This window comes from Megascapheus bottae, chromosome 18, assembly GCF_031878675.1.
Source record: "Megascapheus bottae isolate mThoBot1 chromosome 18, mThoBot2.hap1, whole genome shotgun sequence".
Lineage (NCBI taxonomy): Eukaryota > Metazoa > Chordata > Mammalia > Rodentia > Geomyidae > Megascapheus > Megascapheus bottae.
In genome coordinates, this window is record NC_143526.1 from 47,951,900 (window position 1) to 47,968,848 (window position 16,949).

At 48.4% G+C, this 16,949-nt stretch overlaps 1 protein-coding gene across 6 annotated transcripts in view; it reads right to left on the bottom strand.

Annotated features, from left to right (window-relative positions):
* Window positions 1–2,209: 2,209 nt before the first annotated feature.
* Gmeb2 (glucocorticoid modulatory element binding protein 2) overlaps window positions 2,210–16,949 on the bottom strand; it is a 43,768-nt gene continuing 29,028 nt past the window's right edge. For 2 of the 6 annotated variants that reach the window (XM_090352639.1, XM_090352641.1), the window contains exons 3-10: window positions 15,600–15,697; window positions 14,793–14,923; window positions 11,531–11,634; window positions 9,580–9,737; window positions 6,870–6,941; window positions 6,418–6,555; window positions 6,070–6,192; window positions 2,210–5,084 (exon numbers count right to left, since the gene is read on the bottom strand). In XM_090352639.1, the coding sequence (XP_090208765.1) occupies window positions 4,444–5,084; window positions 6,070–6,192; window positions 6,418–6,555; window positions 6,870–6,941; window positions 9,580–9,737; window positions 11,531–11,634; window positions 14,793–14,923; window positions 15,600–15,697 (1,465 nt within the window). In that variant the 3' untranslated portion in view covers window positions 2,210–4,443. Of the gene's footprint in view, window positions 5,085–6,069; window positions 6,193–6,417; window positions 6,556–6,869; window positions 6,942–9,579; window positions 9,738–11,530; window positions 11,635–14,792; window positions 14,924–15,443; window positions 15,533–15,599; window positions 15,698–15,935; window positions 16,811–16,949 lie in introns of those variants that run through there. The other 4 variants (XM_090352637.1, XM_090352638.1, XM_090352640.1 and 1 more) reach the window with 4 other exon arrangements.

The window sequence follows — 16,949 nt, forward strand, 5'->3', positions numbered from 1 at the left end:
AGGGAGGAAGAGGAGACAGGCAGAGACAAAAGGACTGGAGACTGGCTGGACTCCTATAATCTAGCTATTCAGGAAGCTAAGACCTGGAGGATAGCAACTCAAAGCCAGTCCAGGAAAGAACTCTGAGACTCACCTCCAATTAAGCAGAAAGGTCAGGCTGAAGGCATGTCTTAACTAGTAGAGCACTGGCACTGGGCAAGAAAGCCAAAGGAAAATAAAGGTCTCAGTTTAATCCCGAGTATTGGTAAGAAAACAGATTGGGGATGTAACACAATGGTCAAATGTTTTCTCCAGCATGGCCAAGAAAAAGGGAAAAAAAAATCAGAAGAAAATTCAACAATAAGAAAATGAGAACGATTGAAAATGGGTAAAAGATGCAGATAATTCCCCAAAGAAGATGTGCATAATGTTAAACATGTACGAAGTCAGTCCCCATTAGTCACACATTATTAGGAAATCACAGTTTCTTTTACAAATAACAGAGAAGACCATGGTGAGTTTAAGGCCAGCTTGGACTTTGGACCAGTTTGAGACTCTGTGTCTCAAGAACACAAGACAAAACAAACAACAGTGAAATACCATTGTGCACCTATTACAATAGCTACATTTTAAGGAACAATGGGAACTCCCATTGTTGCTGGTGGGAATGTAAAACAATATGGCTGCTCTACACCATTTTGCAATTTGGCAGTTTCTTACAAAGTAATCAGCCTTACCATATAAACTAGCAATGATACTGACATTTACTCTAAAGAAAAATGACAGTAACAAAGCACAGGTAGTTTCTAATTCCTTTGAGTAAATATGGGGGGGTGATGTATATGTATATATGGGAATATTACAATGAAACTTTGTATAATTAACATATGCTAATAAAAAAGCAGAAAAAAAACCCCACACAGATACCAGTACAGTTGCTGAAAACAGTTTTATTCACAGGAGCCACAGCTTGATGAATGGATAGTCAAGCAGGGTCTATGCAGACAGCAGACTATGTCTGAGCACCACCTGTGTACACAGCCCAAGCAGGCCTGCCCTTCTCTCTCCCCACCCCTTTCCATTCTCCACTTCTTCATTCTCAACCACGTGACAGCCAGTGCGGGAGCCTGCCCTCAGGGACATCACTAAGTGCTCAGAGCCAAAAGGTGTGTCTTCTAAGCTCATGAATTTATAGTCTACAGCAAGTGGACCCCTGTATGTCAGAAGGTATTTCATGGGCCATCAGTGAGGTACAGCCCTCTTAAGGACAACAGAAGTGATTCAGGTACTATCAGCACTTGAGGAGAGACCATCACATAGGCAAAGTGGCAGTGCAGAGAATAAGTCAGAGGCCAGGGCTAAAAGATCCTCCTAGCCAGAGAGGAAGGGCTTGACCAGGTGAGGATAGGACGGGTCTTAGAGGTGAGGCTCCAGGAAGATGGCCTGAGCATCCAGCAACCTTGTGGTGCTCTCCCAAAGGCAAGGATAGTGGAAGGAACAGGCTTAGGGGAGAAAATAAAGCAAGAGTTCTGGCTTGCTCCCATTAAATCAGAGGTGCCTTAGATGTCCCATCGGTCAGCAGGGGCAGTCATGAGGCTGGCCAAGCATGAATCTGACAGGAAAGGTCCATGACACATCTATAAGCTCCATGTAAGAACACAGTATACATGGAAGGGCAGTCAATAAGGGTGTGTCTCCAGAGCTGAAGATAGGCCTACTTCAAGGCCACTCCCACCCTGACTTTAAAGTATAGGATATTCTGCCTCACAGAAAGTGTCAGACTCAAGGGTGGAATCGTGTGGTGTCTGCCTGTCTCTGTGGGGTCTGTGAGAGAACCCTGTAGAAACGGCCCGAAAAACAGACAACTTGGAAGCAAGGGTTCATGGCCTTTCCTCCCTCTGGGGCAGTCCTTGGGGCTCCAGCTTTGGCATACTGAGAACATCCCCCAGACACAGTGTTGAGCCCGAGCTCTAGCCTCCCAGTCAGTGGGAATCTGACGCAGCAGCAGGCATGGAGGTGGCCAGGACCCAGGTGAGGCCTCCAGACAACCTCGCTACATACTTGCGCCTAGTGCTACAAAACCTGTTGCACCTCGGGATGCTTGGAAAGGCCCTGGGGCCTCAGACCACACTTGGGACCTGGGACAAGTTGGCAATACCCACTGGGGACATCTTTGCAAGTTCAATTTGTTGCCTTCCACACAGCCTCTCACTGTAAACAGACACACATATTAGGAAAAAAAAATGTTTTTATTTCAAATTAAAGTACCAAGCAGATACTTGCAAAAACAACACACAAAAGTGGAACTCAAACACTGCTTTTCCCAATGCCCCTGACAAGCCCAAGGAGATGCTTATACCCTCTGCAAAACCCACACAGAAGGCAGCTATGAACACTGGTGTCTGCACGTGACAGGAAGGCTCTTCCCTCTAGAGGCCTGGTCAGCCCTGCAGGAAGGCCAGTGACCCTGAGGAGCCAGCAGAGCCTGAACCCGGTGCTGGGTTCCCTCTTCCTTGCCAAGAACAGCCCAGAGGCTGGGCTGGTGAGATGGCTGCGGTGGCCACAGGGGGCGGAGGAGCCAGGGATCAATTCCAAGGCTGGTCTGGGGCTTTTTTCTATGGCTCTGAAGTTGACTTCACCTTCCAGTGCCTCCCTCCACAGACTACGGGGAAGGACTGAAAAGGTCCCAGTCCTGTTCTGACAAAAAAGGGAACTTGACAGAAACAGCACCTTGCACATGGCCAAGGAAAGCCTCTTCAAGGTCCCTGGTGCCCAGGGAAGGAGGTGTTTTATTGGTGAAGCTGTTTCATCTGATCTTAGCTGGTGGGGTGGGGACTGAAGAGCTTGCTGGGCAGCACCCACTCTGCAGGCTCTCTTGACGCCCATAGGGTCACAGTGCCACATGAAACAGGGCTTGCAACTCAAAAAAAAAAAAAAAATAAAGGTGTTTTAAAAGGAATATGTACACAAACAGGTAAACATCAGTCAAAACCAACTGATCATATAACTACAGTGAACAATGATGTAACAGAAGGAAAACAAGAGCTAGAACCTCAGTAGCTTGACATGGTGAGGGGGAGGCAGCAGAGGGCCCTGCTCACAGCAAAGGTGTGGAGGTGAGGTTTGGGCAGTCGAGAGGGATGGGTGGAGAGACAAAAGGATGGCCAGTTCCCTTCAAAGCAGTGAATGGAAGAGCAGGCCCTCTCCTGCTGTAAAACCCGAGAGGAAGATCTTCAACAGACAGAGAACCAGCAGGAATATCTAGAGACAAGCTCCTGAGGGTCAGACTACGATGGCCTAGAGAAGGGCAGCGTTCCACTCTTCCTGAAGGTTGGCCTCCAGGGACTTTGGCCTGGAAGACGGCCTCCCCCACCTCCCACATAATCTTCCTTGAGCATCCTGGGTCCCACCTCTCCTAGCTTGTCCTGAACAGGGTCTGGGCAGCCTCCCTGGATGCTTCGGAGCTGTCTCTGGGGACAGGGAACACTGAGTGTCAGAAGGGAGGCCTCAGTTCTACCTCCAGGGAGACTCAGGGAGATGAGGGCTATCACGGGGGCTCCAACAGAAGGCTGTACACCAGGGGCCTTCCGAGCGATCCCAAGACTGAAGGCACACCCCACAGACACCCTCCACAAAGCTCTGTTGTGGGAAGAGTTCTGTCCAGCGTCTCTGGCACCTGATCAGTACACGCACAGGGACCCCTGGTCCCTGCCACAGCCAACTTGGGAAGCCTAGGCACGCAGCATTATTTTGGTTGAAAATGCTATAAATTTGATTCTTCCTAGAAGCCTACTAAGGAATTCCTTAAAAACACCTGCAACCCATGTGCAAAGGCGCCCAGACCATTCCTGAGCACCTGTAGGGAGAGGAGAGGGGCCCCCACCTGGGGTCTGCACCCCAGCCCTGGGGGCATGTTCCCACACCAGCAGGAGAGTGGGCACTGGCCACACTAAACCTACAGAAAACTGTGGGAAGAAACCAAATCCATAGGATCCATGGGTTACCACACTTGGGTACAGTCCCCAAGACATGTGTCAGTAATGTGCCCCAGAAGGCCTGGTAGGGGCGCACCGGGACTCAGCTGGGCTGTGGCGCCACCGGTAACTACAGAGTCTTGGCACCACCGCCTCAGGTCTGCCCCTTCAGTGGGTGCACCCAGGCTTCCTCTTGGTCCTTGCCCCCACCTCCTGTTCAAGGCCCAATGTGTAAACAGGATAATAAGCAACAGATGTATTTCCCAAGAAAAAAAGGGGAGTAAGTTTTGAACTTGAAGACTGATTTTCCAGGTTGCTGGCATCATTCTGTCCCTTTTTCTTTTCTTTTCTTGATTCATCTGGCAATTCCTCTCTTTGGTTCAGCCCATGAGACCTGCCTGGGCTGAGCCAGCCCTGCGGCCTCTGCCTGCAGTGGCCTGAGGAGAGACAGCCAGTCCATTCACCAGAGGGCCCTCACCCTCTCTGCCAGCTACTTCTGCTCGTGGTCCCCTGCCACAGCAGCCACCTCAATGGTGGCTGCATGCTCCTCAGGCCCTGGGGCAGCGGCCGTGGGCACCGTCACAATTGTGCTGCCTGTAGGTGATGCCTGGGCCACGCTCTGCAGGGTGGGGCCCAGGCCAGGCAGGGTAAGTAGCTGCAGCGGGCTGACCACCTTCAGCACTGTGCTCCCGTCCTGCATGGCAGCTGTGCTCAGCACCGTGAGGCTGGATGTGTCTGGGTGGATCTCCACCGTGCTGGGGAAAGTGGAGCCTGAGGAAGCCAGGACTGTATAACCCCCAAGCAGTGGGGAGGCTGGTGAGCTGACTGGAGGAGCCTGAGGGGAGCTTTTGCCCAGGACTGTGGAGGGCAGCGTAGGCACCACCTTGCCGAGCGGCATGCTGGTCAGCTGGGACATGGGCATGCCCGGGGCAAGGGCAATCTGTGCAGACTGCGTAAGCACCTGTGAGGCCATGGCAGCTGGTCCCGAGGTGGCCCGTGCAAGCCGGGGCCGCTTCATGGGGGATGGCAGGGAGACAGGGGTCAGCGTCATGAGCACATTGCTGAGGTGCTGGGACTTGTGCTTCAGCTCTTTGGCACGGCGTCGGTGTTCATCACACTGCTGCTCCAGGGCTGCGGGGACACACAGTGTCACGTGGGGTGCAGGGAGAGGGACGGATAGCACTCCCACAGGGCGGGGAGGGCACACACAGTGGTGTCACGTGGGGTGCAGGGAGAGGGACAGATGGCACTCCCACAGGGCGGGGAGGGCACACACAGTGTCACATGGGGTGCAGGGAGAGGGATGGATGGCACTCTCACGGCGGGGGGGCACACACAGTGTCATGTGGGGTGCAGGGAGAGGGATGGATGGCACTCTCACAGGGCGGGGAGGGCACACACAGTGTCACATGGGGTGCAGGGAGAGGGATGGATGGCACTCCCACAGGGCCAGGGGGGCACACACAGTGTCACGTGGGGTGCAGGGAGAGGGATGATGGCACTCCCACAGGGCTGAGGAAGGAGGACACAGTGTGGATGGACGGCATCCCACTGTAGGGACAGACTGCACATCACCAAGTGGATCGTAAGCTGAGAGCAACCCCAATGACCACAGCGCCACGTGCCTTAGGAAGATTGGCAGCAGAGGGCCTCTCGATGGCTCTTGGGATGACCCAGGCCCACAGTTCCAAGGTGGAAGTGCTGTGGGCTACACTTCCCTTGATGCCAATGTATCTCAGTCTGTGTCACAGCTAGGTAAGGAGACTGTCCTCATGCATATTCAATGCCCATGAGTAAGAACATCAGGAAGAACTCAGAGCAAATGCACCAACAGCCCATGATCCATCTCTGCTTTTTCTCTTAAATATTAACAACTTGGCTGATCACAGAAGGGTTAGTAAATACTGACTTGGGCCTCAGTATTGGGTAAGTTTGGCCACAGCCACTGAAATTTTACTCTTTTTTTCCCCCCTGTGTGCTACCAGTGATCTTTTCACCTCCCAGGCCATAAGGAAAAAGCCCATTCATGTGGCTGTGTCTTTAGAAACGTGAATAGAAACACAACTAGAGAAGTGACGATGGACTCCCAAGACCCCCAGCATATCACTGGGCATACCTGCCAAGTCCCGGGCATACTGCTCCCGCGAACGATCCATCTGGCACTTGTGGCTGGCCAGCACCTTCTTCACCAGGTCCAGCATGCCAAAGTTCTGCACAATGTTGTTGAGAAGAACAGCATCTTAAAGGAACAATGTGAACGTTCAGTGAAAACCCGAGAGCCTGTACCCCAGATTTGGGCCAGTAGGCATCAGCTCCAAAGAGACCTCACCTACGATGCACACCAAATAACCCTCCCACTGCCAGCCTCCCTCAGTGCAATGATGTCGTTGCCTTGAGTCCTCCATCTCAGCTACACAGCAGGGCCTGCAGGCAGCTAGCAACAAGGAGATTCAGACCTTCTCACCTCGGAGTTGCAGTGGGGGATCCTGCACCCGCTGCTGCAGGCCTTTCATGGTCTCTTCTAGCTCCTGCTGGAATTCCTGTATAACTTCATCCAGCAAGCCAGCATCCTTCAGCCCCCGCCAGAAGGCAAATGTGTCATCTGTGAGAGAGGGAAGAAGACAGGAACAAAAAGCACGTTGATGCATGAGGTGCCCATAGCAGGAAAGAGAAAAGGACAGCTGCAAGGACACTGCCCCAGAAGATCAGAGCCTAGTGGTAAGCTCTACCTTGCATTCTGTAAATCTAAGGGGCCATGGCTGAGCTCTGCCTCAGGGCACCCAGGATGCAGAGACTGGAGCATCAAAGATGCAGCCAGAGGCTAGAGCCTGTGCTAGGGATACAGTACAGCAGGTGACCCCCTCCCCCAGCCCCATGAGTCCATCCACATTCCAGAAGAGCCCACAGAACCCATACCTCCAATGGCTGCGGTCCAGTCACCAGGATCCTCACAAGTCTCTATGGTGATGGTGGCAGGTGAGCCATTCACTAGAGGCAAAGTAAAGCCATGGATGGGTGTTACTGTTCATGGCAGCTCCCATGGCCTCACAGGCATTTCCCAAAGCTACACCAAAACCACTCCTTGACATCCATGTTCACAGACCTGGCCAACACAGCTAAACTAGTGTGTCCACAGAACTTCCTATCTCACAGGGAGTACATTTTTATTCACAAATCTCTTCGACCATATACAAAGGAGAAAGAACAAAAAATGCCCAGAGCCATTACCCAGTTTTGACAAATGGTACTACCATTTGCAACCTCACACAACAAGCCCCTGAAGCTGACCATCAGACTGACTACCAGGCTCTCTCTCTCCCTGACTGATCAGTTGCCATATGTTTCATTAATAACATCACAATGGTAGCACCTGTCCCCTTTCCATTTTTCTAAACTATCCATTTTGACTTATCCTTGACTCCATTTCCAGAGTTTATAAACCTAACTGTCCATACAACTTGCACTTAGCAGTTTTGGAGTTCCCGACAGAGGCTTCATGTGCAGACCTGGCTCAGAGGTAGGTTCAGAAAACAGGCAAATGTTTTTTGCCACCCCTCAGGAGCTGGCACATGTGGTGCAATTTGTACCAACCAGCCACCTATAGCTAGACTTTTTCTTCAAGATACCAATGTTTATTGATCATTTATTCTACTATGTAGTTATTCTATTTTCTGCCAATTTTTCATGTGCCCCACAAAACAAACCCATTAGATTGGCATTCTGGCTGACCACTAAGGCTTAAAGAAATAAGTGAACAGATGTTCCTCCAGAAAAGATGAGGTTACATATTGATAAGCTCATCACCCGTTTGAAATATATTAGGTACAAAAGCATTTAATACACCTAATGCACCATCAAAGGTTAGCCAGCACACTAAATGACTAACTAGCTTCAAATGGGTTATGACCAACTTTAACAAGCAGTCAGAGGGTCCTGCGCTCAGCTCCTGAGGAGGCCACCGAGATCCTAACCCTCTTCCCTATCCTGCTTCTTGCTCCCAATATGTCCCGGAAGGGTCACTTTACTGAATCTCCAGCATATAGCCTCAAGCTTTGGTCCTGAAAGTAGCTAAGTAAGTGGCAGACCTTAGGTTTCTATAAGCTAACCACAGACTAAGGAAAGGGATAGCAAAGACCATTTCTCTGAGTGTATATTGGCTTCTCCAAAGGATGTCACACTATAACCAGACAGCTTGCCAGGACAGAGCAGGGAAAGGCACATGAACAGAAACAAAAGACCTCAGGCCAATCTGACCTCACTCCCTTTGCATCAGTGACATGTCAAAGCACCCAGTGGCCTTGGCCTCAGTGGATGACAAGCTAAAGAATGACATGTTAAGGAGTGACTTCTTAGGGACAGTAGTGGCAGTGCTATAAAAATATACATTTTCTGGGGCCAGGAGTTTGGCCTAGTGGTAGATTCCTCAGTACCACATACATAGAAAAAAAGCTAGAAGTGGTGCTGAGGCTCAAGTGGTAGAGGTCTAGCCTTGAGAAAGTCCAAGGACAGTGCTCAGGCCCTGAGCCCAAGCCCAGGACTGGCAAAAATAAATAAATAAATAAATAAATAAAAATAAAATACACATTTTCTAACCAAGCAACATGACTTTGATTCAGGACTATTACTCAGGACTAACTTCACTTTTGCTCAGTTTAAACAGAATTTCTCATTCAGAACCTGGAAAGAATCCCAGGGAACATTCAATTCTCCCACAATTCTGAACATGGGAAATCAACACAGAAGAGTTCCCTAAATCATCAACCAAAAATGCCAATAGCAGAGGAGACCTACAGCCAGATACCACAAGAGGTCTGTCGAAGACATAAGGCACTGCAAACTGCCAACGTGGATGGGATATGTTGTAACTTTAGGGAAGGCCTGGGAAGGGAGGCCTTTATTGTCCTTTATGGTGCTCAATGCCCTTTCTGCATATGGATTTAAAAAATGAAAGTTAGGGCCAAAGACTGGGCAGTGGCTCACACCTGTAATCCTAGCTACTCAGGAGGTTGAGATCTGAGGATCAAGGTTCAAAGGTTCAAAATCAGCCCAGGCATAAAAGGATCTGAGACTCTTATGTCCAATTAACCCCTAGAAAACGGGAAGTGGGGCTATGGCTCAAGGGTAGGGTGGAAGACTTAAAAATGAAAGAAAGAAAGAAAGAAAGAAAGAAAGAAAGAAAGAAAGAAAGAAAGAAAGAAAGAAAGAAAGAAAGAAAATTGGGACAGGGAATTTGGCCTAGTGGTAGAGTGCTTGGTTAGCATGCACAAAAACCCAGGTTTGATTCCTTGGTATCACATGCATAGAAAAAAGCTGTAAGTGGTGCTGTGTCTCAAGCAATAGAACTCTAGCCTTGAGAAAGCCCAAGCACAGTGCTCAGGCCCTGAGTTCTAGGCCCAGGACTGGTAAAAAAAATAAAAAATGAAAGTTACTAAAAAGAATACATTCACCTTCTCTGTCAACAAGCCCAGCAATTCCCCAGACACCCTTCCACAAAAAAGCAAGAGGAAGCTGACCCAGCACTGCAGAGCCCACAGATGGGGGCAGCCAAGAGGCACCCACAGGGAGGCTAGTCAGGACAGCTGTGCTGATCTGAGACAGAGAACTGCCACCCCACCCCCGTACCTACCGTCAGCCGTAGCTGGTGTGAGTGGGATATACTCGGCAGACGTGGGGCTGCTGAGGGACACTCGGGCCCCAGAGAGGTCAATCTTGGTGCTGCGGCAGGTATTAGAGCACACTTTGTCGTGCTGGTAGAAGTCCAACTCTCCAGAGTCCATGATCTTCCTGTGGAGATGACACAGCAGCCCAGATGAAACCCAAACCAAGACACCCCACCCACCACTCTGATGTGGTGACTCTGTCCCAGCAGAGCACTGATCCAGGCTGGGCTCCTGTGAGGTGGGGTATGAGCTGGATCCAAACAGCTGAGCAAAACAGCTTTAAAGGGAATACACTGCACATTGGGCAGCTACCCCAGGTCACCTGGAGTATGGTACTCTGTCCACGGAAAGGGGAGGATACTGACTGGCAGGGGATCTAGAGGTGCCTGGTCTGCATCATCACCATGGTACCAGAGTAGGAGACGCTCAGGAAACAAAGGTAGTGAGTGCCCAAGCTCTGCGGCAAACAAGTGGGTATGAATTACCTACAAGGGAAGCCTTCTCTTTTGAAAGGTATCGGTAGGAAAGGAGACTCACAAACCCTGGGAGAGGGCTATTCTCCCAAGAATACCAAGAAGGCAAACACAGGTGCTAATCCACCAAGACCTGTCGTCCCAGACCTCCTTGCACAGACCTCTACCACAGTCTTCGATCTAAGCTCAGTGGGTCTCAGCCAGCCTGCCACAGCCTATAAACCCAGGGTCAGAAGCTCTCAACCTAAAAGCAATATCCCTAGGAACACATGCAGCTCACAACATATCTTCCACTGCCCATGGCCATTTTAGAAAACCAGAGGGTAGCTTGGTGGTATGGGGCTGAGAGCTATGGGAAAGGACTCACTGTCAGTCACTATGAGGCTAAATTCTGACTCAGACACCAAGTAGAATACCTGTTTAGGAGAGCAAGGTGGACATTAGCCACCAGCAACCTCCCTGTGGCACTTGTCCCTTCTAAGCACACAGACCTAGGCATGGCTCTTGGCAAGTCAACTGTCTGCATCTCACATAGGATTTTAGTAAGAAGTGATAAAGGGACCAGAAATGTGCCTCAAGTGATAAAGCACCAGCTGTGAGCAAAAAAGCCATGTGAGTCCTAGGCCCTGGCGTATATGCCCCAGTGCCTGGAGAAAAAAAGGAGGGGGAAGAGCAGGAATTTGATCTAGTGATAAGAGTGCTTGCCTAGCATGCACAAAGACCCAGGTTAATTCCTCAGTACTACATACACAGAAAAAGGTGGAAGTGGTGCTGTGGCTCAAGTGTTAGAGCTCTAGCCTTAAGAAAAGCCCAGAGAAGGTGCTCAGGGCCTGAGCTCAAGCCCCAGAACTGGCAAAAAAAAAAAAAAAGAAAAATGAATCTTACCTTCAAAAACCCCAAATCAATTGGGGCTGGGAGTTTGGCCTAGTGGTAGAGTGCTTGCCTAGCATGCACGAAGACCCGGGTTCAATTCCACAGTACCACGTACATAGAAAAAAGCCGGAAGTGGTGCTGAGGCTCAAGTGGTAGAGCTCTAGCCTTGAGAAAGTCCAAGGACAGTGCTCAGGCCCTGAGCTCAAGCCCAGGACTGGCAAAAAAAAAAAAAAAAAAAATCAACTAGGAGCCAGTGACTTATGCTGGTAATCCTAGCTACTCAGGAGGCTGAGATCTGAGGATCACAGTTCAAAGCGAGCCCACATAGGAAAGTCCATAAAACTCATCTCTATCCAATTAACTACCAAAAAAAGCCAAAGTGGAGCTATGGCTCAAGTGGTAGAATGCTAGTCTTGAGTACATAAGCTCAGGGATAGTGCCCAGGCCCTGAGTTCAAGCCCCAGGACAAACAAACACACGTACACAAGCACACACTCACTCATATACAAAGACCAATGAAAAAACAATGGCTGTGAGTCCTTCCCACTGTCACCACTGGCCTGATGCCCACCTGAGCATGATGCCGTTCATTCGGATGGCTCTCTTCCAGTCCTTCAGGGTGGACTTCCCTGCCAGGTGCACAAACTCCTTCGGGCTGATCACATGCTCATCATACTGGAGGAAAGTACACCAGTGCAGAGTCAGCTTAGCCAAACCTGGGATGGGTCACTTGCATGCCCTTTTCTCCTTTCCTTCCCAGAGTTCATAGCAGGAAAGAATTGCATCATGGCTCTGCCAGAGGCAGATCTTGCTGTAGAACTGGGACATTTAACAGAAAAATGTCCCAGTGGACAGAGCAAGAGCCAACTCTAACTGACACAGCACAACAAAGCCCCACAAAGTGAACTCAGGGTGCCAGGGACTGGGCGGAGAAAGGGCTATAGGGATGAACAACCATGTAGCAGAAAGCCCATATGCACTCTCCCCCTCCAGATAGAACATGCAAATTACGTGCAACTTATTCCATAACTGGTCTATACCATAACACATCCTAAGTGTGGTAGCAACCAAAAGAGGCAAGTATGGAGACTGAGCTGTGATTGAGCCCTCCATGTGGCAGGTCCATTCCTCACCTAAGCTGTGACAAACTCCCACCATCTGTCCAGGCCGCTCCTACACTAAGCTGTGACTGACACCCTCCACCCCATCTGACCAAGCCATTCCAAGGGCAACATACGGTGCAGGAGGCACAGCACCCTGTCTTATAGGATACTTATACATCCATTTCAAAGTCGAAGACATCTTGCCAGACGCAGTAGCTCACGCCTGTAATCCTAGCTACTTGAGAGGCTGAAATCTGAGGATCAAGGTTCAAAGCCAGACAGGGAAATACAAAGCTGTGAAACTCTTATCTCCAATTAACCACTAGAAAATGGGAAGTGGGGCTGTGGCTCAAGGGGTAGTGTGGTAGCCTTGAGCTGAAGAGCTCAAGCCTAGTTCACGCCCCATGAACCGCCCCCCAAAAAAGCCAGAGACATCTTCCCCCTAACTGAGGAGGTTTCTGTCCTCCACACTTGCTGGAGGACAGAAACGTGAGGAAGGTGCAGATGTGGTGGGTTCATGCTTAAAATCCCAACTACTTAGGAGCAGCAGTCGGGAAGATGACAGCCCTAAGCCGGCCTGGGCAAAAGCTTAGCAAGATTTCATTTCAATCAATAAGCGAGGCATGACGGGATGTACTTGTGATCCTGCTATGGGGAGGCCTTGGGTAGAAAATCTTAAGCTAGTTCTGGGCTTTGTACATGCTAGGCAAGCACTCTACTGTAGGCCACACTCCCAGCCCCTAAACTTAATTTTTTTAAATATTTTGTTTCTTAAATTCTGACAACTGGGACTGGAGTATAAATCAATGGCAGAGCACCTGTTTAGCAAGAGTGAGGTAATGGGTTTGATTTTCAGCACTGTAAGGGAAAAAAAAGTCTGACATCTGAAGTTTGTGTGGGTCGGACTCCACTGCTCACTGCTTCCACACATGCTCACGCAGGGAACCTTGATTCCTTTTGTCCAGCGTGTTTTTGACTATTTTGCTAGTGCTGGAATTTGAACTCAGAACCTTGCCCTTTCCTTGCCACTTAAGCCACATATCCAGCCCTTCTTGCTTTATTTACTTTTCAGATAAGGTCTCACGTTTCTGCTTGGGGTTAGCCTCAGACTTTAATCCTTCCACCTCTGCTATCCAAGTAGCTAAAATTACACATATGTGCCTGCATCCATATCCAGACTATCATTATTATTATTATGTTGGTCGTGGGCCTAGGCATAGTCCCTGAGCTCTTCAGCTCAAGACTACCACCCTACTCCTTGACCACAGTGCCACTTCTGGTTTTCTGTGGTTAACTGGAGATGAGAGTCTCACGGACTTTAGTGCCCGGCTGGTAATCCTCAGATCTCAGCCTCCTGAGTAGCTAGGATTACAGACGTGAGCCACGGAGCCCGGCTTTTCAGACAAGTAGTTTCGTTTATTTCCCTGTGCACTATTTCTTTTTTTGGATCTTCACAGAAATTATGTGAAATCAGAGAAAAGAATTCCTCCAAAGAAGATTTTCATCTGCTTCTCTATGATTCTGGCCAGGAATTACTTACTAAATGTTCCTCTGTTGGTGGTTCTGACACTGGCTACTGGTAAGTGCTGAGAAGACTTCTTTCAGTGGGCACGGGAATGCTCCTGCTTAAGGCAGGGCAAGGAAGAAAGATGTTACTGCTCTCCTTTGGTGGCCCATAAATGTTCTTGGGAAACCGAGCACCATCTTCCCAATCCCAACATGCAAAGTTCTTAAGTAAGAACTAGACTTAGTGCTCTGCCTAACCGCACCACTCTGCCCTCACTTGGCCTAGAGTATGTTAATTTCTGCCTTTTTTGTCAACTTGAAGTGAGATCTAGAAGATATTTTATTTAAAAAAATGCCTTAATGGGACTTTTTAGCTAGTTTCAACAAAGTGGTAAGATTAGGTGATTAGTCACCATGTTGCCAAAAAGAGAATACTGGGGCCGGGAGTTTGGCCTAGTGGTTAAAGTGCTTGCCTAGCATGTATGAAGACCTGGGCTCAGTTCCTCGGTACCACATACATAGAAAAAAGCCGGAAGTGGTGCTGAGGCTCAAGTGGTAGAGCTCTAGTCTTAAGAAAGTCCAAGGACAGTGCTCAGGCCCTGAGCTCAAGCCCAGGACTGGAAAAAAAAAAAAAGCGAATACCACTTCCACTCAACATCCCCCTTAGCACACCTCAGTCAACATCCCCCTGAGCACACCTCAGTCAACATCCCCCTGAGCACACCTCAGTCAACATCCCCCTGAGCACACCTCACTCAACATCCCCAAATGGTACCAACTCCGAGGTCACAGCTTCCACTTCACAGGTAGTGCTGCCTTCTCCCCATGGTTCTCACTTCTCCAACATCATAAATAAGAAGTATTGCCAAAGCTGGGTGCAGTGGCTCATGCCTGTAATTCTAGCTACTTAGGAGGCTGAGATCTGGGAATCATGGTTTGAAGCCAACCTGGGCAGGAAAGACCATGAGACTCTTCAATAAAACCACTCAGAAGAAGCTAGAAGTGGCACTGTGGCTCAAGTGGTAGAGTGATAGCCTTGAACAAAAAAAGCTCAGGGACAGTGTCTAGCTCCTGAGTTCAAGCCCCAGAACTGGCAATAACTAAATAAAAGAATTACTCCTGCCAGAGCCTCTTCATTGCTCGTCCCCATCTTTCCCAAGTGGTTCTACCATCTTGGAATTCCAGCATAGGATAGCTCCCACCAACGGACATGTGGACCCTCACCTGAACACATTTCACATTGATGCCAGGACAGACAAATTTTCTCCAGATCAGGTTGGCTCTGCTATCTCCACAGGTGATGGGATACACAATTTCAGCCTCCAAGTTCTCACCCTCTTCAGCCATCTTCACTTCTCACAAGCCAATTGACAAGAAAGGATAGAAACAAAATCAGTTACAACCTTTCCAAAAAGCCTTGGGCAAATATGGAAAGTAGCTGCCAATGTAAGAGCCAAAACTAAGACCCAGGAAGGTCAGAAATAGAGTCAAGGTGTGGAGGGGTTCCCACAGTTAGAGTCAGAGTTTCAAGTGAATCTATAGAATAGATTTATCTGTTACAGTAACAATTGACAGAAATGTAACTAATCCTATCAAAGTATGAAGGAGCCACCTAAGAAAATAAAATTAAGTTTCTATAGAAACAATAGGTAGTAAAATTGGGTCTCACAACCCAAGGATCTTAAGGGCAACAAAGAAGCCCACAGATGTTAAAAGAACACTTGGTATCATTCACTGATAGTCACAGTAAACAGACAAGGATAGTGACAAAACAACAAAATCGAAAAGAGAGAGCTGAAAGATTTGGGGTGAGCCTTCCTTGTCCTTCCCACCAACTAGTGGAAGAAATGTCTGTCACCAGACAACACACCCCACCTGGAAAGAGCCAGCCTGAGCTTCTATCCACTGGGGAACAGGGTGGGTGAGGCCTTGTTAGTCTTGGTTGCTACATAACACAATCCCAGGACTGTTCTGGCCCTCCAGCCACAAAGCACACAGAAGGTAGGCTTCCTGCCTAACATAGCTTCCTACCTAACACAGCTTCCTTGAGCTGTGAGGAGGCTGTAAAGGCTGCTGCAGCTGCAGCTGCCGCATTCTCTGTCTCCATGTTGTCTTCTGTCAGGTCGCCCCTGGTATAGTGAGAAGAAAAAAGAGAACATCAGTGCTCCTAAGTGCCCATCCTACAGTCTATGGCATATTTAGAGTACTTATGTTAGGTCATATCTCATTGCTAACACATTTTTTCCATATATTTTTTATTGTAATTAATAGAAGGGTTACATGACATTTGCCAGATAGATGGTGCATTAATTCCCATACATTGATACCCTTTCATATGTCTTGCACATTTTTTTTAACTTTTCTAACCTTATCCAAAATTGTGGATAGAGCCAGGGGATGATGTGCAGACAGTGCCATCTGACTCTGTTTTCTGTTTCATTTTTGGTTGTCTCTAGTGCCCAGGCAAGTGAAATGAGCCTTAAGAGATTAATAGAAGCAACAAATCCATTCATGGGAATTCTAAACCACCATTTTTTAATTCAACTAAGTACTTTACATTCAGTGTAATTATTTCATAAAAACTATCAGAAAACTTTTTTTAATTTTTGCAGTGCTGAAGCATAAATCTAGAGCTTTGCATATGCTAGGTAAGCGCTCCACTGAGCCACTTCCCCAGCCTGGAAAATATACAAGTTTTGAAAGAGCAAATATTCACCATAGCCTTATACCAAAATGAATGATGGCTAAACCAAAAGTAAAGGTAAAAAGTTAAATCATAAAAATAGCAAAAAAAAATGTATTTCATTAATTAAAAAGTAGTAAAGGCAGGCCAGGAGTTTGGCTTAGTGGTAGAGTGCTTGCTTAGCATGCACGAAGACCCTGGTTCAATTCCGTGGTACCATATCCATAGAAAAAAAAGCTGGAAGTGGTGCTGTGGCTTAAGGGTAGAGCTCTAGCCTTAAGGGAAGTCCAATGATAGTGCTCAGGCCCTGAGTTCAAGCCCCACAACTGGCAAAAAAAAAAAAAAGTAGTAAAGGGTTCTCTCATAAGATACAAAAAGTATTTTAAGCTGGGTGCCAGTGGCTCATACCTGTAATCCTAACTACTCAGGAGGCTGAGATCTGAGAATCACCGTTCAAAGCCAGCCTGGGATAGGAAAGTCCATGACACTCTTACCTCCAATTAACCACTAGAAAATGCAAGTGGGGCTGTGGCTCCAGGGGTAGTGTGGTAGCCTTGAGATGAAGCGCTCAGGGACCAGATTCAAGCCCCATGACCCACGAAAGAAAGAAAGAAGGAAGGAAAGAAAGAAAGAAAGAAAGAAAGAAAGGAAGGAAGGAAGGAAGGAAGGAAGGAAGGAAGGAAAAAGAGCAAGCAAGC